The 26,741-nt window shown below is 35.4% G+C and overlaps 1 protein-coding gene across 12 annotated transcripts; it reads right to left on the minus strand.

Moving 5' to 3' along the window:
* Nucleotides 1-718: 718 nt before the first annotated feature.
* tbc1d5 (TBC1 domain family, member 5) lies at nt 719-25,832 on the minus strand. Of its 12 annotated transcripts, none has more exons than XM_079878510.1 (23): nt 25,679-25,831; nt 17,092-17,140; nt 16,912-17,011; nt 12,508-12,553; nt 12,266-12,374; nt 12,049-12,138; nt 11,885-11,959; nt 11,709-11,776; nt 10,316-10,418; nt 10,062-10,150; nt 9,848-9,898; nt 9,647-9,716; nt 9,373-9,545; nt 8,763-8,905; nt 8,307-8,413; nt 7,507-7,592; nt 7,098-7,387; nt 6,508-6,570; nt 5,279-5,487; nt 5,004-5,100; nt 4,837-4,916; nt 2,304-2,660; nt 719-1,624 (listed from the first exon to the last, which is right to left on the minus strand). In XM_079878510.1, exons 3-22 carry the CDS (start codon nt 17,006-17,008, stop codon nt 2,346-2,348), a joined length of 2,361 nt encoding a protein of 786 aa, XP_079734636.1. In that variant the 5' UTR covers nt 17,009-17,011; nt 17,092-17,140; nt 25,679-25,831; the 3' UTR covers nt 719-1,624; nt 2,304-2,345. The 12 variants fall into 12 exon arrangements, with proteins under 12 accessions (XP_079734636.1, XP_079734635.1, XP_079734629.1 ...); XM_079878509.1 differs by having other exon boundaries at nt 10,041-10,150; XM_079878503.1 differs by having other exon boundaries at nt 2,358-2,660; nt 10,041-10,150; nt 25,687-25,830.
* Nucleotides 25,833-26,741: the final 909 nt, after the last annotated feature.

Here is a 26,741-nt window from a genome sequence, read left to right on the forward strand (position 1 = left end):
CCATTATTATTGAGGAGGAAATGTTGTTATTGCGATAGCTAACCGCTAGATGTCGCGTTTAAAAATTATGAGCTGCCTGTCTCGGTCTCGACGGAATTTGAGGTCATATGCCTCTTTGTAGACGAGGCCTAAACCTAGTCATGGACTAAAATGCATGTTCGAGCTGTTTCAACTGAAAGCAACTTGCACTGACATGTCTTAAAATATGACATAAGGCACGTTTTTTTCTAAGGCACATTTACAAAAGCTATTTATATGCCCCAGTTGTACTAAAGCCTAATCTTGGCTTAATCTAAGCCCTGTCTGTGAAACCAGGCCAAAACCTACCAGGCTAACCTACTGTCCAGTGTTGACTATGTGGAGGTAGTTTAAAGGCAATCACCTCCACAGAAAAAGGAAATAAATGTCTAAAAATAACATCAGGGTAAAAGGAAACTGTAACGTGCACAGATCTTTGGATTAGACAAGAGTAATGCTTTTTATTCATCCAGAGTTAATAGGATATCAGTATTAGAAACATCCTTCGTGTCGTGTGCAAAACAATACACAGTTACCACGGGAACCAAGACAAAACAAGACAAATGACATCAGAGAAATACTAGAACATAAAAGCTTCACATATCATTGGCTTAAAAATGACAAATATGAAAAAGAAAAATCCATAATTTAACAAATGACTATGTCGTGGTCTATGGGCTAAAATCTCGATCTTAAAAAAAAGAACAGCCAAAAATGGAAAATGGACAACTGCTCAGGCACTGGTTCATGGAAAATCAATAAAGATGAGAGTGAATGAGAGACACTCAGTCCATTTCATAAAAAAGGCGCTCTCTACTACTAGATTGAGCATCTGTCAATGTCCTATCCTTATCACAAAAGCCAGTTCCTCCTAAAAAGAGACAAAGACAGAGATAGAGGGAAAACTGAAGCAGAATATAGCTTTTATCTGAGGCAGAGAGTGTCTGTTAAATGCATTTCACAGGATATTGATTTAGAAGAAAACTAATATAGGTTTTCTACATAAACGTCAAGATGCGGTCCAAAACCTTTAGGACATTTTCAAAGAAAATGACAGAATGAAAAATCTCATTAAAGTCAAGGCTGCTTTTTATGGCTTTAGATACCACATTTATGTAACAGAGCAAAGGATCTATGGCCCGGGCCTCACATTTGGAGCACAAAGAAAAGAGTTATTTTGAATTAGGATGGTTTTAAATACACAGCCAGAAGTCCAGGATTTAAGAACACAATGTGTGGTTTAGGGATTGCGCTACAGGGCATGGGGGCACACGAGGCAATCAGCCTGAGTTCATATGTGCAAACGTCCAGCAGAGTTTCTTAAGTGTTAATGATGGGTCCAGTCATATTTAGGGTAAATCAAGGTTCAAAGGTCAGTAGGATTAACAATAGTGAAGTCAGAGTCCTTGCTGTGAGTGCTGCCGTCATCTGGACTGGAGGACCCAGACGTGGTCCCCATCAGAGGGTCTTGAAAATCCGCCTTGTTTAGGCCTCGTACATGCTTAAAGAGTGGAGCCGTGGTGGTTATGCTTTGCTCCTCACTCTCTGATGGCTCGCCATCCTGTGAGACCAAGATGTAGTCATCCCAGTTTCTCCCTTCAGAGGCCTAAGACAATAAAAAGTGTCTATGAAACTGGTGTTTGGGTGAATCATTATGGAGGTTACAATAAACTACAACTGTTTAAATAAAGCTAAAATTAAAATCAAATATTAGATGAAAAACTGAAATGAAAATTATAAAATGTTGCCTTGGCAACTACCAAAAATAAAATAAAGCTTAAGTATTAAAATGACTAAAACGGAAATAAAAATAAAATAAAGCTAAATAGAAATATAAACATTATAAAATGATAATAATGAAAAATAACTAAAATATAAAAATACAAGCCAATTCAAAATAAATATTACAGTAGTATATTAATAATACTAAAACAACACTGCTTTAAATAAAAAATGTTTTATTGACTGACAGCCCATAAAGCTAATCCCATGCAAAATCCCATTTCAAAAAGCCATTTTATTAGCCTAATCATTATTATTCTATGACACAATAAATGAATCCGCCACCCTCCCCATGCTCATTATGTAACACAAATTAAATACATGCAAATAAAATGAATATAAAGACTGTAATAGTATTTTTGCTGTATTATTAATGGGGGGAAAAAATACTTTATTTTTACAGTAATACATGCGTTTATTTGTCACAAAATGAATCTTGCGTGGTCCTAATCTTGGTCTACTAAAGTATAACCTTGAAATGAATTTATAGAATGTGCATGTACCTGCTCACATGAAAACTGTTTTTTATAATCATCTAAAGATGATTACATGATCACCTGTGGCTCTGGTATTGTGGGGACATTCTCAGTGGTCAAGACCTTGACCTTCTCCTCCTCATTCTCTTCCTCCTCCTCTTCCTCTTCTTTCTCTGTTACCATGTCTCCTTCCTGGTGGTCGTAGCGCTCTGGAACCGCTTGTTGTCCGTCTGTAGAACCAGCTGCGTCTGGATCACTCTGGTCCTTTAGTGTACTATATTGGCTAGAGCAGTAGTGATCGTCTGCTATGGAGATCTCCTCATTCTCCTCCGCCTCCAGCTGACTCTGGTTGAATCTGAGAGCCCCCTTCAGGATGTCTTTAATCTGGGGACAATATGGTTAAGAGAGACCTCTAATTATATTTGTATATTAATGCAGAGTGTGTTATAATTGCATTTAGATAACTGTTTTTCTCATACATGTAAGATCAATTGAACAGTTAGCTAATTATTAATTGCAAAATAAACCCTGAGATTTTGTATCACCCTGAAGGGGTTTATTTTGTGGTTATTAGATGGTTATCAATCAATAAATAAATAAATGGACATTAAAAATATGTGGTAACACTTTACAATAAGGTTCTATTTGTTAACATTGGTTAAAGTCCCCCTGTAGTCAATAATTTTATCCCTTAAAACTCATCTTTGATCACCAAAATATATACATATACATATTTCTGTTTTTTTCTGTAAGAAAAATGTAGTCATGCCTTAAAATAGATTGAATTTAACTCTACACCCTTGATTCATTTAGTATATGCGGAGCCAAGAATATGCAAATTAGCCCCACCTCCACTCACTCACACCAGCTCAGAGATCCACTCTGACAACTTTATTGTAGTAAACGCTGCACAATGGCAAGTGGAAATACTGGTTTAATTCAGCCATATTTGTTTGAACCAGAAACTGATTCAGATGAAGTGTAAGAGCGAATTATACAGGCTCATCTACAAGTCGATGTATCAGAATGGCAATGTGTTCTATGCATCAAACTCTACAACGTCGGACACATATCCTGGCTTCTCTTGAGACTCCCCTGCTTTGCAGCAAAGTAATGATGATATGCTAAAGCCTGCCCCCCTCGTGACGTGATTGGTCACAAGGTAGTTTGTGACGCAAGAAACACCAGCGATTTCAAACCACGTTTTTGAGACGTTTCTTTTTTTCACTGTAGTTTTAAGTATAAAATACTCAGCAATGCTGTTGACATAAATTTGCACATGGTTTGTCTTAAAGCATATTAAAAACACCACATAGACATATAAACAACATTAAAAACTTGATTTTAACAGGGGGACTTTAACTACCTTAGTTAAACTAAAACTAAAAATACTTTTAAAGGGGTGGTTGATTATGATTTCACTTTTCTAACTTTAGTTAGTGTGTAATGTTGCTGTTTGAGCATAAACAACATCTGCAAAGTTACAACACTCAAAGTTCAAAGCAAGTTTAATTTGCTTTTAAAGAAATCGTTTTTTAGGACTACAACAAACGGCTGGTAGGGACTACATGACATTCCTCCCGGGTTAGTGACATCACCAACCCTAGAATTTACATAAACCCCGCCCCTGGGAACAAGATTTATATTATCATGAAAGAATATGCTAATCAATGACTAGAAGATAGTTAACTCCACATCAGCAATATAAATTCATCAACTAACCATTCAGAAATGTCCTGTTGAATTCTACATGTTGTCACTTCTTGAGTCTCTCCATCTTTGTCTGACTCCGGTTTGAACATAAAAGGCTAAAAGTTTTTGAAATTTTCAGTGTGTGTCTGTGTGAGGTAATCAGAGCTGTTAACACACACAAGCTCTTGAAGCTCCGCCCTCTGTGACAGGAGCAGTAGCTCATTTGCATTTAAAAGGGACAGACACAAAATCTGTGCGTTTTTGCTCACCCTCAAAAAGTGACAATTTTAACATGCTATATAAAAATATCTGTGGGGTATTTTGAGCTAAACCTTCACAAACACACTCTGGGGACATGTGGGGACATGTGGGGTGGTGTGGCGCAATGGATAAGACACCTGCCTTTGGTGTGAGAGACCCGGGTTCGAATCCACTGTGAGACACCAATGTGTCCCTGAGCAAGACACTTAACCCCTAGTTGCTCCAGAGGCGTGCGACCTCTGACATGTATAGCAATTGTAAGTCGCTTTGGATAAAAGCGTCAGCTAAATGAATAAATGTAAATGTAAATGTAAAATGTAATGGGACATCAGAAACTTATTTTACATCTTGTGAAAAGGGCATTATACCCTTTAAAGCATTTTATTGATCTTTGTAATATTTAATTTCAACATTTGAATGGGACCATATTGTAAAGTGTTACCAAAATTATTTTAAGTGAGAACACATTGAAAATGGTGAATATTTTTAAGTTTTAATTTCACACACACAAAATGTATTGTTATATACAGTATATATTCAAAATTGAGTGTTTATCGTATTATTACAGGGTTTTTTTTTTTTTGAAAAGTGGAGACCTGAGTCATACCTGTTTTAGTCCAGCAAGTGACACCAGAACCTCATCTTCCTTCTCCAGATGCTCCTGCAGTATCACATCTTGAATTTTTCCTGTCCATTAATCAAAGCACAATTATTACGATTCCATCACCAGTGTGTATGTGAGTTCAGAGATGACTGACTGGCTCAGTGACTCACCTATGTGCATGTTCATCATCTTGGCACAATATTTACTCATGGCCTCTAGGTCATTAATCTGACCCTGTAAAAATGACACCTGGGCCTCCAGCTCCTCCTGTGTGTATGGATACATACACATAAATTAGCATACATATAGCACCTGTAAAATAAAACATTAACAGGAGCTACAACATAATCTCCAAGTAATTTACATGCTATATGAAGAAAGAATGAACTCAAAATGAGAGCCTGGGAATGCAAATGGTAAAGCAAAAACTAAATTTGCTGCTTACCGCATCCTTCTTGTTTATAGTTTTACTGTGGGACCGTGAGCGACTGATAATAAAGAAAGAGTCTTTCTTTGTGGCAGAGGAAGGTGGAGATGATGTGCTGGAGTCTCGCCCCGTGGACACAGGGAGAGGAGGGGAAGACATTGCATGGTCCCGCCCACCAGACAAACTCTCAGAGCTGGGGGAGGAACTAATGGTCCTGGGGGTGTGGCCTGCAAGGTAGACATCATCAAAAGTTAGTCTCAGGCAGCCTATGAGAACAGACAACCAAAGATAACAGAACAATTAAAAAAATCATAAGCTAGATAAATAGCATGAAGAGTCTGAGACACAATCGCACAACATGCGCACAATCACAGGTAAAGCAGAAGTAAAACAAAATAGGACCTTAAAAACAGGAGCATTTTCTTTGGACTATGAAGATAACTTCAGAGAATAATTATACTACCAATCAATATCGAATAGTTCGGGGTCAGGAAATTTCCCCCCCCGTTTTAAATTCAGGAAGGATGGATTAAATTGATCAGAGGTTGCAGTAAAAACATTTATAAAGTTACAAAATAGTTATTTTGAGCTTTTTATCCATCAACAAATCCTGAATAAAAATGTATCATGGTTTCCACAAAAATATTATCCATCACAAATGGTTTTAACATTGATTATACAAAAAAAAAATGCTTCTTGAGCATGAAATCAGCATATTTGAATGATTTCAGAAGGATCATGCGACATTGAAGACGCTTAATGATGCTGAAAATTCAGCTTTGCCATCACAGGAATATATATTACATTAAAATGGATTCAAATAGAAAATTGTTATTTAAAAATTGTAATATTTCAACTTCACTGTTTTTAACTGTATTAATGATCAAATAAATGCAGCCTTGGTGAGCAGAAGAGAATTCTTAAAAAAAAAAAAAAAAAAAAATCTTGTGGACCCCAAACTTTTGAATGGTAGTATAAATTATGTATACTTTTAATAGGATTAATTAATACAAATACATTTATTTTTGGGTGAACTTTTTTAAACTGAAAAAGCAGCATGACTTTATTACAAAATACATGATTACACCAAGTTTATTTGAACACAGACACACATGCATGCATTACAGAGCGGACACGTCACAGTAAAAGCACACAAAGAAACATACAAAAACAGAATCAAATAAAAAGCATTTATAAAGCATGCATGCACTCTCTGGTGCTGTTGTTATCGTCATGGCAGCAGTTACCTGGAGTATCAGATTGAATCTGGGAAGGGAGGGATATCTGAGAGGCTCCACAAGGACCTATGTCTAACAGACAGCAGAGTAAGGCTACAGGCTACAGCACACACCTATTCTGTCACATGTAACTATGTTTAAGCACATGCATGTACACATTCACATAATAATACATGCACACTGAAGTATTAATAAATTCTGGAGGCATATGGGTAAAATCAACACAATGGCTGCATCCAAAATTGCATACTCTCTTGAGTAGGTAATAATTTTGAATAAGTAATTACTTCACAACCACTAAAAAAGTATGTTCTATATAGTATGAATGTGTGTAGTATGAATGTAATCTGGATGTACTAAATTCACCATGTTGTCATTGTCATGTGACCTACCAGCTTCAGTTACGTCACTTCACTGCAGAATCACGCCAGAAGTAGGTCATCCGGGTACTTTTTGTCTACTCTTTTATGAGTATTGTGAATTCGGACATACTTTTTATTTTTCGCCTACTATATAGTAGGCAAGTATGTGATTTCGGATGCAGCCAATAGGCATACGGGGTTGAAAAGTTGTAAACGAGTGTGTAAACGAGTGCTCACCTTTGCTGAGGTGCACTGGCATACTTTCAGACTTCAGCAGTCGGTGCTGATGCTGGGTTTGTGTGTGCGGCTGATATTTGATCTGCGTATTTGCCGGAGCGGTGCATGATGGAGGCTCGGCCAATGGTTGTGGCACTGGAGGTTGAAGGGGAGGAGCTGATATCACCTCGCTGTTAATTGGCGAGATACCGCTGGAGCCGCTTCCCATCGGCGCAATGAGCTTCCGGCCGAAATTAAGAAGAGAACTGGATACTTTATTAATGTTGAGAGGTGCTGCTTTACTGCTGGCCCTGTAGAAAAAAAGAAAGAAAATATTTTCTAAATTGGAAATATATATAATTTTATATTTTTATATAATACATAGAATATATGTGCACAAAGTTATAATATGCACAAAAACACAAAATACCGAGTCTTGTTGACCAAGTCGGCTCCACGGGTTTTGTAGTAGTCAAGGTTTTGCTGGAACTGGTAGTTTACTGGTCTTGGATTATTCTAAAATTATATAAAAAGACATAACAAAAACAAGAATAACACTTTACAATAAGGATTCATTAGTTAACATTAACTAATAATGAACTGCACTTCTACAGCATTTATTATGCTTTGTTAATGTTAATTTCAACATTTACTAATACATTATTAAAATAAAAATTTGTATTTGTTAACATTAGTTAATGCACTGTGAAGTAACATGAACAAACAATGAACAACTATATTTTTTATAAACTAACGTAAGCAAAGATTAACAAATACAGTAACAAATGTATTGCTCATGTTAGTTAATACATTAACATATGAGACGTTATTGAAAAGTGTAAACAAAATAAGTTATACAGAGTGCATACTGTACTTTCAGCAGTATAGAGCGTCTCTGCTTTTGAATGTCAAGCTATCTTAAATCTGTGTTTGGGACACCGGGATAAATTCCCTAAACTTATATAAAATAAGTTCCAGAATAAATTATAATAAAATGACTAGTTATATTACTTTTATTATATTGTAATTCTATTACAAATAAATAATATTATGCATACATATTTAATAAATTAATATCACACATACAAATGTATTTGTAATCTAATAATTATTATTTATATAATATAATATAATATAATATAATATAATATAATATAATATTTATTTATTATGTTTATTATTTTTAATGATATTAAAAGTGAATGAAAGAGTGGGTGTGCCTGACAGTACCTTAGGGTCTCTGAGGAATAGTGCTTTTAGGAGCAGTGAGTGGATGTCTCCAATAGGAGGATAGTGCATCAGGAGGCCGAGACACGTCTGAAAGTTACTTGCGATCACTACGACATGAAAAACACAGGAACAATACAGTTACTGGACTCTCAAATAAACTGATAAAGTTCTCCTAAAGCTTTTTGTAAAGCATTTTCATACATGTTCAATGCCAACAGGCATAAGCCAACTCATCTGCATGTCATTAGCTCCTGTGTTTAGATTGGCTATGTATGTGGCAGTGATGCACCACGACCAGACAAACTGATGACTCTTTTTGTGGGTTACGTATTGCTTGATATCCACAGAGCTCCAAGGTGAACACCCAAAGTTTATTTACGCCTTAGTAAGTCTGTATCTTGTGTTCCATTGGTTTGTGTTATGAACAAATCACAGATGAGAGAGAATTTAACTTACATGCATCTCTGATGTACAGAAGCATAGCGACAAACACGTAATCCACCAAGTCCAAAGTGATGCTGTCTGCAAAGAGAGCATCCCAGACCACCAACAGATCCTGCAGGGGAAACTCCCGACCAAACAGCAGTCGAACCCAGCGACTGCCCGCAAACACACAGAAACAGAAAATTTATAGCTGATGGAAAAGTTGACTAATTTTGATAAAAACAACACTTTAACATATATTTAATTCTACATCGTTTATATGCACCATGGAGAAAGGACAAGAAATAATGATTAAATATAAATGAGTAATATTGAAAATATATATATTTTTTTTTAAAAATACCTACATTTTCAAACCTACAAACCAACAAAATTAAAAAATACCTACATTTTTAATTAATAATAAAAAATAGTTATATATATATACACACACACACAAAAAGTGTGCAAAAAAGTGTGTGGTAAAAGTGTGCAAATTTCAAACTTGAGGTTCATAGGGCTGCTGTAGACTCCCAATAGGGAGGAAGAATAATAATAAGAATACTAACAGATACAATAGCAGCAACAGCAACTTTGGTGCTTGGCCCCTAATAAAATAATAATAGACTTCATTCATACTCACATGCCATAAATCTGGGGTGCTATCTCTAGTCTGTTGAGGTGCATGTACAGTTCAATGTCGTGTTTTTTTACTAGCTGGTCCTGAATTCGGTTGACTTTGGTCACAATAGCAACAGAAGGGCCAGAGTCCTGTGGTCTTGCAAAGGGGATGCTGGTTAACATCTCTTCTTTGCCCTGAAATGTTTAAACACCACTTAAGTCATGTTAACAAGATTGAAGTTGGAAGCAGACAAAATATCAAAGCAATTAATTTTACGTAAAGTCACCCATTGTACCTTTCTGACCTCCCGCTCAAAACTGCTGAACCAGGGTTCTGCTGTCTCCATGAGCAGAGAAAACATGACACTATGGGATATTTGGTGAAGAACAAAGAGACAGATGCAACAGAATGAGCAAAGTGTGCTTAGCAACTATATGCGGTTAATCAAGGCATAAGTCTGTTTAAGATCTAATGTGATAATGTGACATTTACTCACTAGGCATCATGCTCATGGAATTTAGGATCCAGAAGGACTTTCATCTCTTCACTGCAATTGAGGTACAATATGGTTTAAATAAATATACTAAGAAATAGCGCAAATTCAATTAATAATGATTCAAATTTTTTAACAATACACGTAACAAATTGAGCAAGTCTTCAGAAATCTGTATGACAGTAGACAGTCTCGCCTGTGTGGTAATAGGTCAGACCTGGGATTGGCCGTCTCATTGGCATGCTGAAACGCCTGGTGATCACAGTGGAGAACAAACACTATTGGGGCAAGTAACTCATGCATGCCCTGTAGAGAGACAGAGAAGGAGGGATGAAGATGAGAGAAACAAGAGGATAATGTAGAGGTAAATGTTTAATTTGGCAAAATTACACTACAAGATCGACTGAGCCAGTTTGACAAGTTATGTTATGGTGTGGCAGTATTTGTCACAATCATTAAGTGTGTATAAACCTGCTTATACAGTAGCTGCTCATTCTCTCGTGCGTAGCAGAACAGAATATCAGTCAGCTTCGTCCTGACATCCTCTTCCTGGAAGTACAGCATCTCTGGAAACCTGCAGACAATCAAGGAGTAACAAATATTGTTTTGTATTGTATTGTATCTGTAGTGTCTAGACCAGTCAGACACACAATTATTCATTATAGTTCATGAATAATCCAGAAAACTCCCTCTCCCAACAAGCAAACTATGTGTTAGAGTTCTGTGGACAACCCCCAGAGAGCAACTAACTCCCCAAAAAGGCAGAACAGGCCTCTGGTTAACATAGCAGCAAAGGTTTACGACCAAAAGGAATGTGGAGAGTCAACTCTCTCTCCATTTCCCCATAGGAAAGACACATAAGGCCCATAAAAAGTTATTAGTTACATTAATTCATAGGCAAACCTTTTATGAATGACAATGCATACCTCCAGGACATGTGTATAATTATTACCGTCTTCTTTATTGTCTTTTGTTTCATATACTGTTTTATGCATGCTTTATGATAGAACCAATAATTAATGTAACTATACCATTTTTGGTATCTATGAATTAATTATTTGAATGAACATTTATGTTATATGTTGATACCTGTGCAACATATTAATATTACCAGAATCATAATTCCTCCCTCAACACCCAATCCAGTTACATATCTATATTTGACAATTAATTAACACTTGACTGAATTTCTGAATGAATTATCTTAAAAACCTTTAATCCAAAGACTTATGTTTGAATGCTTGAATATGAATGCATACTTAATATAATTTTAAATATATGTTTATTTAATGGGAGTAAAAATTGCAAATAAAAAGATATACACATTTAAACACAAGCATTAAATATTCACCTTTCACACAACTATTAGGGTCAGTAAGTAAAAAAAAAAAAAGAAGAAAAAAAGGAAATGAACACTTTTATTCAGCAGACATACATATATATATATATATATAGGTTTTCAACAATGCTGCAAGGTTTTCAACATTGAGAATAATAAGAAATGTTTCTTGAGCACCAAATCAGCAAATTAGAATGATTTCTGAACGATCATGTGACACTGAAGACTGCAGTTATTATGCTGAAAATTCAGCTTTGCTGATTACATTTTAAAATATATTTTAAATATACATTTAAAAAAATACATAAAAAATTACATTTTAAAATATATTAAAATAGAAAACAATTATTTTAAATTATAATAATATTTCATAATATAATACTGTTTTTACTGTATTTTTCATCAAGTAAATGAAGGCTTGGTGCTCACTCATCATAAGAGGCTTCTTTTAAAAAGATTTTTTTTTTAAACTTACCGACCCTAAACCTTTGAATGGTAGTGTATGTGTATTGTTCACAAACTTACGTTCGTAAAACATCTTGTTTGATCATACCCCTGAGCTCCTTATCCTGAAAGAACTTATTCCAGAGACTCTGAAAGAGAAAGACACAAAGAGACAGAAAAAGATGAAGATGTTAATCAAACCGTAATGGACAGATCCATCCATTTTTATGGTTTTACTGAATTGGATGTTCTCTCACCCCCTCATCCTGTGAGAGTGGGTTGTTCACCACCAGGTCCTGCTGGCCTGCAGCTTTGCGAGGGTTTGTAATGTGCTGCAGTTCAAGACAAACAATCATGATCTAGTCTCAAAACCTACTGAAGACACATAAATCACGACCATCAAGTGTGCACACACACATACCGTCTCTTTGATTTTCTCATACTGTGCTCTAACCTCCTTGGTTCGACTGATCCATTGAGTCTTATCTTCTGGCAGGACATCCAGATAAAGCTGGAATGAACAAAACCAAAGCTCGTCATCTACTCCATTTGGCACAGAAGTTGCACACCCAGTAATAACAAAAAGACAATTTTCATGCATTAAGTCTGTCATCTGCACGCTGTCAGTTAGCCATTACCTTCCAGCATACGCTGCGGAATCGGCTGCTCCGTAATCGTCCAATAATGCCAGCCTGCCTGATCCGCGCCAGGTAGTTACTGTTCTGGAACAAATCATCCCACTCCTTTCTGTAAGGAGCACGTCGAACAGAAAGTTATAGGATAGAGTTACACCTTCACCACACAGCACTGAGTTTCAGATGTGAACCAGAGAGGATATCTGGTGCTTTGTGACATTAGGGAAAGATGAATGAACAGAGACCTGTATGACTGAAACGTGGACTCAACAGGACTATCCAATGATCCTCCTGAAATTAAAGAAACAAAACTACACTGAGAAAATAGTTAAGACATCATAGTTGATCACATTTGACCTAAACACTCAACTGGAATCCATTGAACTCTGAACTATATATATATTAGGGATGCAACAATACAGTTAGCCCACGGTTCAATACATACCTCGGTTTTTTAACCACGGTTTTCGGTTCGGTTCGGTTCTGATGGCTTGACACATAATAGTGTTTTTTTGTTATTCTGTGCTTAGGCAATAGGAACAGTAAGAGGTTAAGGAGAAAAAAATAAAAACGATTTATTGCAATACTCCTTTATTTTACTTAAAAGCTAAGCAAAGTCCACTAGTTCTTAGTGTATTGTATAATATACAATTAACACTGACATCTCTTTACCTCAGAGCGTCCGTTAACTGAATGTCACCTGAAAATCCGATAACATCAGCAATTTTCATTCAAGCAGCTGATTTCTGTGAATGAATGTAAAACTAAATGTATATTGCAGCACAGGGTGAAGTCAGTATATACATTAACGACGATTTGAGACAAATAAATGTACATTTAATGTAAAACTATATAGATGGCATTCTGTGGCGCGGCAGGATTTTGAACACGGTCCTGAGCCGAAAGGCGCCGACGGTGTGTGTAGCGCTACGTACACTCATAGAGAATAATGTTTTCGAATTTAAAAGACGTGGCGCTGCGCGTCCGGTGTGCGACCCCTTTAAATTGACCATTTCAAATAAACATATGTGCCTTCAGACAGTGATATTGGGTGATGGCGCCGCAGATGTGCAGTCATGTTGGAAGTGTTTCCGTTTGAGTAGGCTACACGTGTAAAACAATGCTTGCACACAGTTATTTTTATTGTTTACCGTTTTTTCTTCCTCGGCACTATACTCAACGGCAAAACCGAAATGTCCCCACACCACGGATTTGAAAGACGCCGGCGCTTCCTCGTACTGTAGCCTCACTTCACCGCCGCTCGCCATGTTAAAGTGTGGAATGATGGTTAAGCGCCCCCTAAATTTAGAGCATATTGAATATTTACTCGCGGGGAATTTCCTTATCAGCTTGTAGACTTACAGGCACACACAAACAGTCAATTCGGAGAGAAATAAAACGCACATAAATTATTTAAACGTAAAACCGAAAAAACCGCAATTCACAAGCGCGTATTGAACCGTGGATGTCGTACCGAACGGTTCAATATTATATTGAGAATTGTGGCATCCCTAATATATATATATATATAATTTTTATCTTTTTATTTTTTTTCATAGTGCAGAATAGAACTAGGCAATATATTGCATATTAATAATACAATCATAGTTTTTTTTTTCTCATAAGTTTGATTAATTTCACTGCATAAATCCAAACGGTCCATGCAAAATCAATTCAAGACTCAATTAGTCTCAAAAAAGGCTCTGTGGGCATTTTTTTATATTTTAGTAAAAATAAACATAAATATAGCTGCAAGGAGCAATGACGGGCCCACGGCGTCTGCTTTAGGGAAACTGTGCATAACGGGCAATATGCATTTAAAGCGGGTAAATATAAAAGGACTGTCAAAGTCATTTGAATGATGCCACATTTACCGCAGCAGCTTGTGCCGCTATGACCATGACCCACAACAGCCACATCCATGAGATCATGTAAAATCAGACAAATTTCATGTCATAGGTCAATTTAAAATGAGCGTGAAGTTATCATTTTCAGTTCAAACTTTTGTAAGTCCACAAGTATTTATCTTAAGGTTTTTCTATATTTTTATTAACCTAATTATCAAACTAATTAAATAAAACTATATTGTTTCTTGAGCAGCAAATCAGTATATTAGAATGATTTCTGAAGGATCATGTGACACTGAAGACGAGTAATGGCTGCTCAAAATTCAGCTTGGCCATCACAGAAGTAAATAAAAATTTAAAATTGTTAAAATTTTGACCAAATCAATGCAGGCTTGGTGAGCATAAGAGACTTCTTTCAAAAACGTTTAAAAAAAATCGTATAGACTTTTGAACTGTAGAGTATATAAATAAATTATTGCTGTTAACTACCATGTATTTTTATATTGGTTAATAAAATAAAATCATTAATTAAAGTGCCCCTATTATGCTATTTTAAAGCTTTGGAGGTCTCTTACAACAGGTTTACATGCATCAAAGGCAAAAAAACTGATTGCACATCACCTAATCAACAAACCGATGTGTATATTTCTAATTCATTGCGTTGCACATGTGGGAACTGTACCAATAACCGTTTCAATAATGGTGCATACATTAGCTGAGCACTAATGTGAATGACTGATGTAACATTAAAGTTTGTAAAACAAATCTTGCTCAATCCTTTATCATTACTCAAAGTATTATACTCAAATACTCTGCATTAATGGACACAATTGTAGGTAATAGTGGACCAAGCTGTTTAGGAAAGACAGTAATAATAATAATAATGTGAGTTAGTCGGTTAGCTGGAGCCCTACGCAATATAAAACACAAAACTATGTATTTTGAACACCCAGTAGAAAACATATACATCAAGAATTATTTTAATCATACTTACAGGTTGTGATTCTAAGGAGCAAGTTTGTCCAAATAAAGTGACTATTGTCCCATCTTAAATGGATAAGCGTTTTGTAAATCCCATTTAGACCTCACTGAGATTTGGACAAGCAATTGTCAAAAGGTCACTCTGCTGTTGTATCGCTGTGATCATTTTAACCACCAACTCTTAACTTCCTCATGCTTTGGAAGTATATAAAGAGAATATACTTTTGCAGAGCAGAAAACAGCATATTCTCAACATGTACACAACAGGAACCAGCTACAGTGTTTGAAGCCGGGTTTATAGTGCACTCTGATCTTTAAAACTTTGCAGACCTTTTACATTCACAAACAACTATATTATATCTGAAAAAGCATAATGGGGCACTTTAAATAAAGAGAAAAATATTTAGAGAAAACATGCCTTGATCATTTTTAACTAGATTACAGTGTTTTAATTATTATATAATATCAAATATGAAATCCACATGAAAGTGAAGAAATTATGTCAGAAATACAGTACCAGTCAAAAGTTTGGAAACATTACTATTTTTAATGTTTTTGAAAGAAGTCTCTTATGCTCATCAAGCCTGCAGTAAAAAAAAAAAAGTTAATATTATGAAATATTATTACAATTTAAAATAATGGTTCTCTTTTTTAATATATTTTAAAATGTAATTTATTTTTGTGATGCAAAGCTGAATTTTCATCAGCAAGTACTCCAGTCTTTGGTGTCTTATGATCCTTCAGAAATCATTCTAATATGATGATTTGATACTCAGTTATTATCAATGATGGAAACAGTTGTGCTGTTTAATATTTTTTTTTGGAATACTTTTTTCAGGATTCATTGATGAGTAAAACGTTAACAGCATTTATTCATAAAAACAGCATTTATTCAAAATAAAAACATTTCTAACAATATAAATCGTTACCATCACCTTTTATCAATTTAACGCATCCTTGTTGAATTAAAGTACTAATTTCTTAAAAAAAAATAGTTATTGTTCCCAAACTTTTGAACGGTAGTGTATATTGTTACAAACGATTTCTATTCTAAATAAATACAGTTCTTTTTAACTTTTTATTCATCAAATAATCCTGAAAAAAGTATCTCAGGTTATAAAAAAAATATTAAGCAGCACAACTGTTTCCAACATTGATCATAAATCAGCATATTAGAATGATTTCTGAAGGATCATAAGACACCAAAGACTGGAGTACTTGCTGATGAAAATTCAGCTTTGCATCACAAAAATAAATTACATTTTAAAGTATATTAAAAAAGAGAACCATTATTTTAAATTGTAATAATATTTCATAATATTACGTTTTTTTTTTTTTTTTTTTTTTTTTTTTTTTAACTGCAGGCTTGATGAGCATAAGAGACTTCTTTCAAAAACATTAAAAATAGTAACGTTTCCAAACTTTTGACTGGTACTGTATATTATTGCTGTATATTAAGATTCAATATAATTTTAATTTCAAGTACAAAACATAAATGCCTTTTTCACTCTGTTCACATTTGGGTCTGACTTTGCTTCATTGTGAACAACATTCCAGAGTTTCTCCTGGCAGAAGAGCTATTAGAAAAATATTTGGGTAAATTAGGACTATATTAGGAGACAAAAGAAATTTGCTTGCAAGTTTGTAGTTTTTGCACACTATTTCGAACATGCTTCAATGTGATTTAATGCTTTTTTGTTCTTAGAATATCAGTTAATCGCCAATATATATCAAAATAATTACAATGCGAAATATGCAGTCCTATTCTTCACACTGTTAGATCTCTGATTTGAATGTATTAAAATGTATTAGGTGTCTTACGCTCTCGGTTCCTGTTGTAGTTCTGTAGAGGGTCGTAACCAGTCTCCTGCTCGTCCTGCTGCAGCGGGTGTCGTGTTTCAAAATTTGGGTGCTGCATGTCCTAAAAAAACAACAGAGATTTGACACTACAGGGCAAAACAAGAACTACATCTACACAGCAGGTATTGTGTGGATACTCACGTCTCATAGGCCTGATCGCAGTGGAGACCACAGTCCAATAACCATTAATCTGACAACAAACAACAGAGCAAAACAAATGAATAAACAGACTAAACTAACAATACTAATGGCTTAGGCCTACATATTAAACTATTGGGTAGCATGAAGCAGTGTGATGGAAATAACAAACAAGCAAGCAAGCAAACAAAACGAACAACTGACAAAATGTCTTCTCCATCATCGACTTTTCAGGGCTGGTTAGGAGTAACTCAGATCAACATGGCAGAGATACCGTAGCTTTTATTATGTCTGGTTGGTATAGCAAACAGATTTTGTTAATCACATTGTTTAATTTTAGTCAAAAACGTTTGTAATTAAGTCTGAGATTAGTTGCTAATTGTGGCACAGAATATAAATGGATTTCATTGCCAGCAACTCATGATTCAACTCAACTTAAATTCATGACAGCAAGCAACTTTAATGAGTGCCAGCAACGCTTCTTTAAATAACGTTTAACTGGATTGTGTGTGCGACTGTACATCACCTCAGGATCATTATACCAACTCTTGTATTCATTTACCAGAATAACTAGCCATGCTAGCATTTGACAGTTGTGCAGTGAATTAAAACATACAGTCTTGACTCAAAGAAAGAAACAAAAACAGCGCTCATTTGATCTGTTGTATCTGTGGTATCATTGTTCTGCAGTACTGTGGGTGCATGAGCAAACACTGGCGGTGCCAAGCGCTGTCTGGAAGTGATTCCCAGCCATTAATAAAACAAAAAAAAATCCCAGCTCAGAAAATTCAGAGCCAGACAGCGCTGATGTGACAGCATTAGACCACTAAACCTAAATACATTGGTTTTTTTTAAGAGGTGGTTCTGACTCTGACACACACAAACTCCAGCAAACGTCCTTCATCAATTATGCAGATAAACTAATAAACACTGATCTAAAAATTTCAGTACAACAACATACAGCCTGTGCAACTCATTCATTATGTATAACTGGGGTTTATTAGCTGATATAGCCTAGGCTATAAAGAAATGATGGAAGTGGGGTGATACAACAAACACAAAAAAAAAAGAAAAAAAAGCAATGAATAAAAAGTAATCATTTTTAACAAATATTAAATAAATATTAAATAATATGAAAACAATAATCATATTATTATCAGTATTAAATAATAATAACAGCAACAACTGCATCTTAAGTAAGCTAAAAGCAGTTTGTTTTCTGACAAAATAACAAAATGTTAATAAACAAATTATAATTATTTCATTAGCAAAGACGACAGAACGTCTGGCACCAGCTGAGAAACTGCTTTAGTGATGAACGGGAATGCTAACGGATAGCTTTCTCCAGTTATTATAGACCTCATTGGTGCAGCTCAATTAGATTTATGCATTAGTTCTCTGGTACAGTGGGAAATCCCAGGATCCTCTGCAGTGAAGTACAGTGCAGGAAATTAGCATAAAGCCTCAGGGACAACTACAGGAATGATTAAGTCAAGACAGACAGACACATGAATAATAATTCAAATATGCTGAACACTACAATAATAATGAACTGGACGTGCAAGATCCCTCACACAAAAGGAATTCAACAGAATTAAGACAAAAATAAATAGACTATTATTAAGTAAAAAAAAAAAATTGAAATAGGCCTAGCTCTCTCTCTACAATTAGCTAAATAATGTTTGGTTGGTGTAGCATGAAACTATTGCCTTAATATTCTAACACTGCAACTACTGCATTTACTGTCACAGCTGCAGGCTAAAGGCAGCACTGATGCAATCACTCCCCAAATGAATCCTTGCATATTTCATTAGCTATAAACATATGCGCAGTGATCACACGCACAAAGACACACACACATGCGCACACACACATAAATATTTATCACTGCACCAAATAACTGTGGTGAGAAAATTTACTTGATTCAGAATGCAACATTTCCTGTGCTTGTATGTGTATGTGCTTATACACATGCATAATCTATGAGAAAAGCTTGAGTATGGCAGTATACATATAAATGTACATTAGGGTGGCCATTTCTATAACACCAAAAAAAAAGAAAAAAAAAAAAAAAAAAAAAATGGAAAAATGATCTTAAAAAATGTATTTAAATAAACAAATATATTATTTATAGGTAGATGAAACATGAGCTTACTGCTTTTATAAAACGGTTATTCCACAAAATGATTTAGCCCACCCATTTAAGGGGCTATATGTAGAATTCAGAAACCCTTGTTATTAGCAACACGACACCGGTGGCCATTAAGTGAACTGCAGCCGAAAACGTATTGCTCGTGCTCGCACTTGTGCACATGTGACGTATAAGAGACAGAGCATGATTTAGTTCCCCGATATACTCACAGCGAAGTTCTTTTTCGTTCTTCGCTTAGAAGTAAAAAGTCGGAAATACCATTGCAGCGATCATCCCAATGCGGTCCACGCAAATGAGAGCAACATTTAGATGAATATGTAAATATGTGCTGCACGCTAAGGCTGTCGTGGTGAAGAAATTTCCCTTGAGGTGATTTTTTAAAACATTAGCCTATGTTTTTGCTAGGGCTGTCAAACGATTAATCGCGATTAATCGCATCCAAAATAAAAGTTTGTTTTTACATAATACATGTGTGTGTACGGTGTATAATTATTTTCTATATATAAATACACACACATGCATGTATATATTTAAGAAATATTTGCATGTATATACTGTGTATATATATTTATATTATATATAATTTATATTATATGTAAATATTTTATACATAAATAACACATTTTCTTAAATATATATATGCATGTGTGTGTATTTATATATATAAAATAATTATACTCCTTACACAGACATAAATTATGTAAACAAACTTTTATTTTGGATGCGATTAATCGCGATTAATCATTTGACAGCCCTAGTTTTTGCTATAAGTGTTATGATGTGGTCAGCAGGCAGGAAGATTCAAGATTCAAAAACAAAACAGGCTTTATTAGTAATCCAACTATAGCGACAAACGAGGACATAATTAGTAACCAATGAAGCCGAAACAGAGCGGGGAAACAGGAACTAAAGGTAACAAAAGAATGTCAAAATAAGGGTCCACATAACAGAACATAAACCTGACAATAAGCTGGTTAGGCTATTATTATATGTGTAACAGTTAGTTCCGATCCTCGAATCTGACTGGACGAGAGGCTTTCTAAGACTGCTGATATTTCCCAATAGTATCCAGCATCAGCACTGCTTGCCTCTACGCATTCTAGACTGGCTGTCAGTCAGTGCAGGTTACATTGTCACGCTAGGTGGCGGCAAGGGACTGTCTTTGAGTGAGTCAAACCGTTCATTCAACTGTGTGTTCAAAAAACGCTGATTAATTAATTAATTAAATGAAATAAGGTGTTGCAATGGCTTTTTCTATGGGTGTATTCACACCAGGAAAGTCCGCTAGTTCACTTACTTTGATCCGGACCAAATACAATATTGATTTTTTTTGTTTGGTGTGGTTCGCTTTCACACTGCCCTTTTTGCAAGTGAACCAAAATTTGTAAACAAAACCACACCACGTGTGCTAAGGTCATCCATTCATTGGACAGAAATTCTCAAGCAGGGAAAAGCAGGAAGTGCAAATCCCCTCTCTTTTATCCGTTCGTTGAACTTGCTGAACACATCAGCATTTTTATGCGTACCGGATCGAGACCACCTCTTCAGCTGGGTCTCGGTATGGTTGTTTGGTCCGCACCCGAGTGTGATTGCTGTATTCATCACACCCATGCCCAAAAGATCCACATCAAGGGGGGAAACGAACTTGAATTCGATTCAATCGAACCAAACAAGACAGGTGTGAACAACCTAATAATCGCTTTCCTCGCTCTTCAGACATGGCAAATTTATTTTTTTCATGAATATATGACAAAGACAGATGCAGGTAATCGCACACGCTCAGTCGTTCTCTTTCACTCACTCAATGTCTGTTTAGGCTTGTTTAGTGCACCTACTGTGCAGCCCTACAGCCCTACTGTGCGCTTTCCTCTCAATAACAAAATAAACAACAAAAACGACAAAGAGGCATTTAAAGGGGGGGTACAATGGTGTTTCATGTATTCAGAGTTGTTTACAGTGTTAAAGAGATGGATTCTCATGCTTAACATGGCCAAAGTTTTTTTTAAATATTTTGGACGAATAACGGAGAATTTCTGTGCCGAAAATCTTACTTCCGGGTTGCTACAAGTTTCGGCTGTTTTTTTTTCGACCGTGGATCTAATGCCGTAGACCAGAGTGGAACTCCTTATATGAGCATTTCTCTCGGAAAAGCGCGGCCGCGCACACGTCGACCAGAGGAGAGCGAGACCGCTCACCTCAACGCGCTTCAACAGGAAATCATCGGCAGCTGCATAGTGTCTCCAAAGTGTGTTTTTCGCCTCCAGACACTCGTTTTTTTCCGGAAAGACTCGGTACAGCAGCCTATCTTTCTTTTATAAATATAATAAAACTAAAGACTTTTTGGAGATATGAAGGATGCAATACTACTCTATAGGTACTCAAGATTAACAGGAGATTGAGTGAAAATGAGCATTTCACCCCCCCTTTAAGAAAGCATCTGATTACATGCTGTTTTGTCCACCTTGTTTCCAAAACTCATTTGTTTGACCTTCCTAAGGCCGACGAGAGTGGTTACAATTAATTTTAAACACCGTTCCTGAACATTATAATCAAAACATGTATCTTTGTGCTACACATTATGTTATGGAGAACAGCTTCCAGAACCTAAGATAGTACAATGTAGGGCAGGCTATGCATAAAAGTTTCTACTGAAACTTTTATACTTTTAAGATTTCTCCAATCTGTTGTTTATGGATCCCAATTTGTAAGTATCTTATTATTTGTAGTTGTGTTTTCTATTAACAGTTCCAATTATAAGTTTTATGTAGTTGCTATGATTTTAACAAAGAGCAAAGCTTTGCCTTTGCTAGCCTGCTAACTAACATTACAGTATTGATGTAGTGTTTACTGAAGCTTTTGTAAGCTCTAATATCATGTCACAATATCACAATCACAAATATCATGATTAAATGTAGTAAAACGTACCTAAAATGTATAAGAAATGTATAAGGAAAAACAATACCACTCTGGAACGTCCTGTGAAATCCGTACTTGCAAAGTCTGTGCATGAAATCAGTTCTGAACGATCCTCTTGTTTGTTAACATTCTTAAAGGAATAGTTCATGAAGAAAAATTCTGTCTTCTGTCAAAAAAAAACCTTAAAAACTGAAAAAGTTGTTTCAAACCTGTTTGAATTTCTTTCTTCTGCTGAACACAAAGGAAGATATTTTGAAGAATATCAGTAACCAGACAGTTGATGGACCCCAGTGACTTCCATAGTACGAAAAAAAAATTCTATGGAAGTCAATGGGGTCCATCAACTGTCTGGTTACTGATATTCTTCAAAATATCTTCCTTTGTGTTCAGCAGAAGAAAGAAATTCAAACAGGTTTGGAACAACTTGAGGGTGAGTAAATGATGACAGAATTTTCATTTTTAAGTGAACTAGTCCTTTAAGTCTGAATCAGACTTGAACTGGTTTGAAATTTACACCATCCTTAATATTTACACCTGAGCAGATGAAACTGGTGACATTTCCGGAACACTTGCTAAGTGGTGCCAATCACAACACACTGGGCCAGCTAACCAATCAGGGCCAGCTTACCAATCACAGCGTATTTCGTATTTTGGATGGAGGGGTTTCCTGCCAGATTGACACCAGATAGGGGAGAGATGTGCTGTAATAATGTAAAATATGTTTAAAAAAAAAAAAAAAAAGTTTTTTTTTTTTTTTTTACAAAAAAGCATGAAAGCATATTCTAGTACACCCCAAAAACAAAATCAAGACTTCATAAAAGGGCATAATGGGACCCTTTTAAATACTTAATAGTATACTTACAAAGCTATTTATTTTCAAACATTTGTTATGCAAACATTTTTACACTTAAATCTAGACTAAAATATGCCCTAGATATTGACTGATTTTTTGATAGTTCTTTGAACTTAAATCGCTCTTATTCTTATTATAATTTTTTTTTATTTTTGTGTGTGTGTGTGCGCGCGTTTTGTTTTATTGTATATACATTTTCAGAGTTGTTTTTGTTATAAGAAAAAATTATTAAACCTGTTAGGAGGATATGTTTGTAACTTAATTTATTTAATATTGTGATAATACCGTATACCATGACAAAAGCTTCGGCAATTATCATGATATGAAAATTTTATACCATCACATGTCTATCAACACCAGAGGCTGATATCCATGCAACCCTATGAAAATGAAGATGATCAACTGTGTGTGTGTGTGTGTGTGTGTGTGTGTGTGTGTGTGTGTGTGTGTGTGTGTGTGTGTGTGTGTGTGTGTGTGTGTGTGTGTGTGTGTGTGTGTGTGTGTCTGTGTTTTAGTTAAAGAAATGAGGAACCAAAAAACTATTGTGAGAATGCTAAAATAGAAACCTGTGCAAAACCAAATTGAAGCAACAGAGCAAAAATGACTCACAGAAGTAAATATAACAAGATGAAAAAGAAATAGGAATGCTAAAAAGAAAGTTATTTTAGACTAGTAAAAACTTGCAGAAACCAGAACAGTATTTACAGTATTTTGTGAATTAGGATCACAAAATAATCCTCCGAAAAAACCCCGCAGCTCATTCCATCTGAACACCTGTGGGTGCAGCACACGGTAGCAGTAATGAGGGTTACAGAAGCAGACCAGATCTAAACCTGTTTTTAACACACTCACATGCCTTCACTTCATCACCCAATTACAGAGCAGACCTCCAACACCAATCACATGACTCCTAGGAATTCAACAAGCTACTGGATGAACTCAAAAACCCAATGTTATGAAAGTGCAGAAATATGCTTGGTCATAATACTAGAGCAGTACATATTTAAGAAAAGCATGTGCACATATTCAAAAACGCTACAGTCCTGTTCTGTAATATACATTGCATTCACACACATGGACAACCTCTATTTTGTCTGAAAAAGCCCACTATAAACTGAAGACAATCACAACTGCAAAGTGGAGAAACTGAAAGATGCTTTTACAATATTAAAGGACTTAAGAGTACATCTTTCTTCAAACATAAATCAACCAAAGGCCATTAGGTAATTGTAATCTGACATTGTATGCATTAGATACTGCATCATGACAGGCATTTAACTCAGAAGTAAGTGTGTGTGTGTGTGTGTGTGTGTGTGTGTGTGTGTGTGTGTGTGTGTGTGTGTGTGTGTGTGTGTGTGTGTGTGTGTGTGTGTGTGTGTGTGTGTGTGTGTGTGTGTGTTAACAGGCGGCAAGCCGGTCTTATGATGCCCTGGCAAGCCTTTTTCTGTTGTTCAGACTGTGTGCCCTCAGGTCCAAAGCCAATCATATAGGCCTAGTCCTTCAAAAATCATTCTGTCCTACTTCACAAATAGATTATAATGTTACATACAAAACTAAATCAAAAATATTAAAGGAGTAAGAGGAATCATGATCAATGAATTCTCAGCAGGGGAGTCACTAAAATTCAGCTGGCGCAGGACAAAATTGTAGGCAAAGAAAAAAAATGTAATAAATTAAACTAGGCCTACTTAATTAAACTAAACTAAGTTACTCTATATAAATGATATGCTTAATTTTTAAAAAATGTTTTATTTATTATCAGCATCTGTATTTTATCCAATAATAAAAACAGATAATATCATGGCTTAAAGAAAAATTAAAGAAAAATTGACAATTCTTGTTTTTTATTGAATATTGCAGCATTTATTAGGCTATAAAAGACTTATCCATGCATTTTTTTTTTTTTTTTTTTATTCATGTGCCAGTTATCCATCAATTATAAGTTCTGCATCAAACCTGTTTAAAGTTTAAACAGACATTACAATACAGATTTAAAACATCAGCTATCATATTGTTGAAAAGTCACAGCATAAATAATCACTGGCTTAAGGCAAAACTGTAACCACCTACTGTATTTAGTGACCATAAGACCAAACATACAAATTTAAGAATCAACTATTAAATAAACCCACATAAATTATTCTGAAATGTAGGGGAAACATCCTTCAGACATGAAAACTAAGATTTCATGAAGCATCCCTAAGCAGAACTAAAAATAGAGGAAGGACACAAGTCATCAATCCCATCAGTTCCTAAACAAAACACAACATCTTCCCAAATGTCAGGATAAAAGAATGGAGAGAAAAATTAAAAGGATATGTATATTACATCACACAGACATTGAACTTGTGGACTAATGAGGAAAATGAATTCAATTTGAAACTTACAGGCACCCCTACAGCTTTAATATCAAAGACAAATTTCAAAGTGGTCGTTATATTCACTCATATGAGTGTCCCCGACGCTTTACGACAGAAAACATGTTAAAGTTGGATTTATTGATGGAGCTCTTGAGTCTAAAGGCCTAACGCCGGGGCTGGCAGCTCCACACTTCCGATATGAATCATTGCATAACTTTTCAGACTTTTGTTGTCCCAGCATTTAGTTTTGACAAGCACTCCGACAGTCGTAAAAGAGAATTTCAGTGCAGTAAAGGGAATTCAGCTCACCTATTTACCTGCAACGCTTCACGCGGGTCTGCCCATTCTGCCCAGTGCAGTCTGCATGTAAACACTCTAGCGCGAGTCTAGGCGGATGTGCCGCCGAACAGCTGATCAAGCACGTGACTCCAGACGGGAAGCCTCAAGCTTTTGAGCGAGTTCAGATATCATCACAGGTTATAAATGTGGGCGATATTTTATCGTTTTTTTTTTTTTTTTAATGGAAAGTTAGAAGTAACTCGTCTAATACAAGAGCTTTAGCTGCATTATGGAGAGATTTTTCGTTATATCACCAAAAAGCCACCATACCATATATAAACACGTGACTTTCGCGGTATTTAGCACGTCCCATTTGACCTGCCATTAGTTTTTTTAATTAATTTGATTAATCTTTGCACTTAATCAGAGATGATTGCTAAAAAAAATCGTAACACAAATGAACCATCTCATTTGATTTTCACCCCTAAACGCACCTGTCCTCCTCACTCGTCAGACCATATATATATACTGTATATAATGTATATTCTCATGTTACTCGTATGTACTGGCAGAAGGAAGAGTTTTTTTTATATTATTTTTAGAATATCCCTCTAATTTTTAAACATAAGATTTCACTCTACTCTTTGTCAACACTGTCAGATATTTATGAAAACATTTATGAAATTGGACAAAATCAAAGTTAGTGGGATTTTTATATATTTTCCTTTATTTTAAGTGGATCATGTTAGTATCTAGCAAAAGAAAGTGTCTCTTGCATTTAATACAAGTGTGAAATGAAAAATAAAACAGAGGTTATTTTGTCAATACTGCAATATTTTTTTGATTGTGGTGACAGTTCAATAGATGGAGTTTAAATTCAGTATATCCTGTATTCTCAATTCATTCCTGATGAATGCTAGATTTGTATATTATTTGACACATTTCTTTTAGTAGCAGATAGTGTTGACCCATATAGAGTGATATATGTGAGGAATGTGAGAAAATGGAAGCAGCAGGTGGTGAAAGTGTCTAATTAAAAAGAAAAACTCAATTTAAGATGGTAAGAAAATGCTGAAGGCAACAGCATTGTCAG

Source organism: Squalius cephalus (genome assembly GCF_949319135.1).
Source record: "Squalius cephalus genome assembly, chromosome: 8".
NCBI lineage: Eukaryota > Metazoa > Chordata > Actinopteri > Cypriniformes > Leuciscidae > Squalius > Squalius cephalus.

Coding starts and splice junctions, on each gene's coding strand:
- tbc1d5 (XM_079878503.1), bottom strand. CDS start 17,008: ATGCAGCACCCAAATTTTGAAACACGACACCCGCTGCAGCAGGACGAG. Junction 9,899..10,040: donor TCTGACCTATTACCACACAG/GCGAGACTGTCT, acceptor CCTCAATTGCAG/TGAAGAGATGAAAGTCCTTC. Junction 8,906..9,372: donor GCACCCCAGATTTATGGCAT/GTGAGTATGAAT, acceptor GTTTGCGGGCAG/TCGCTGGGTTCGACTGCTGT.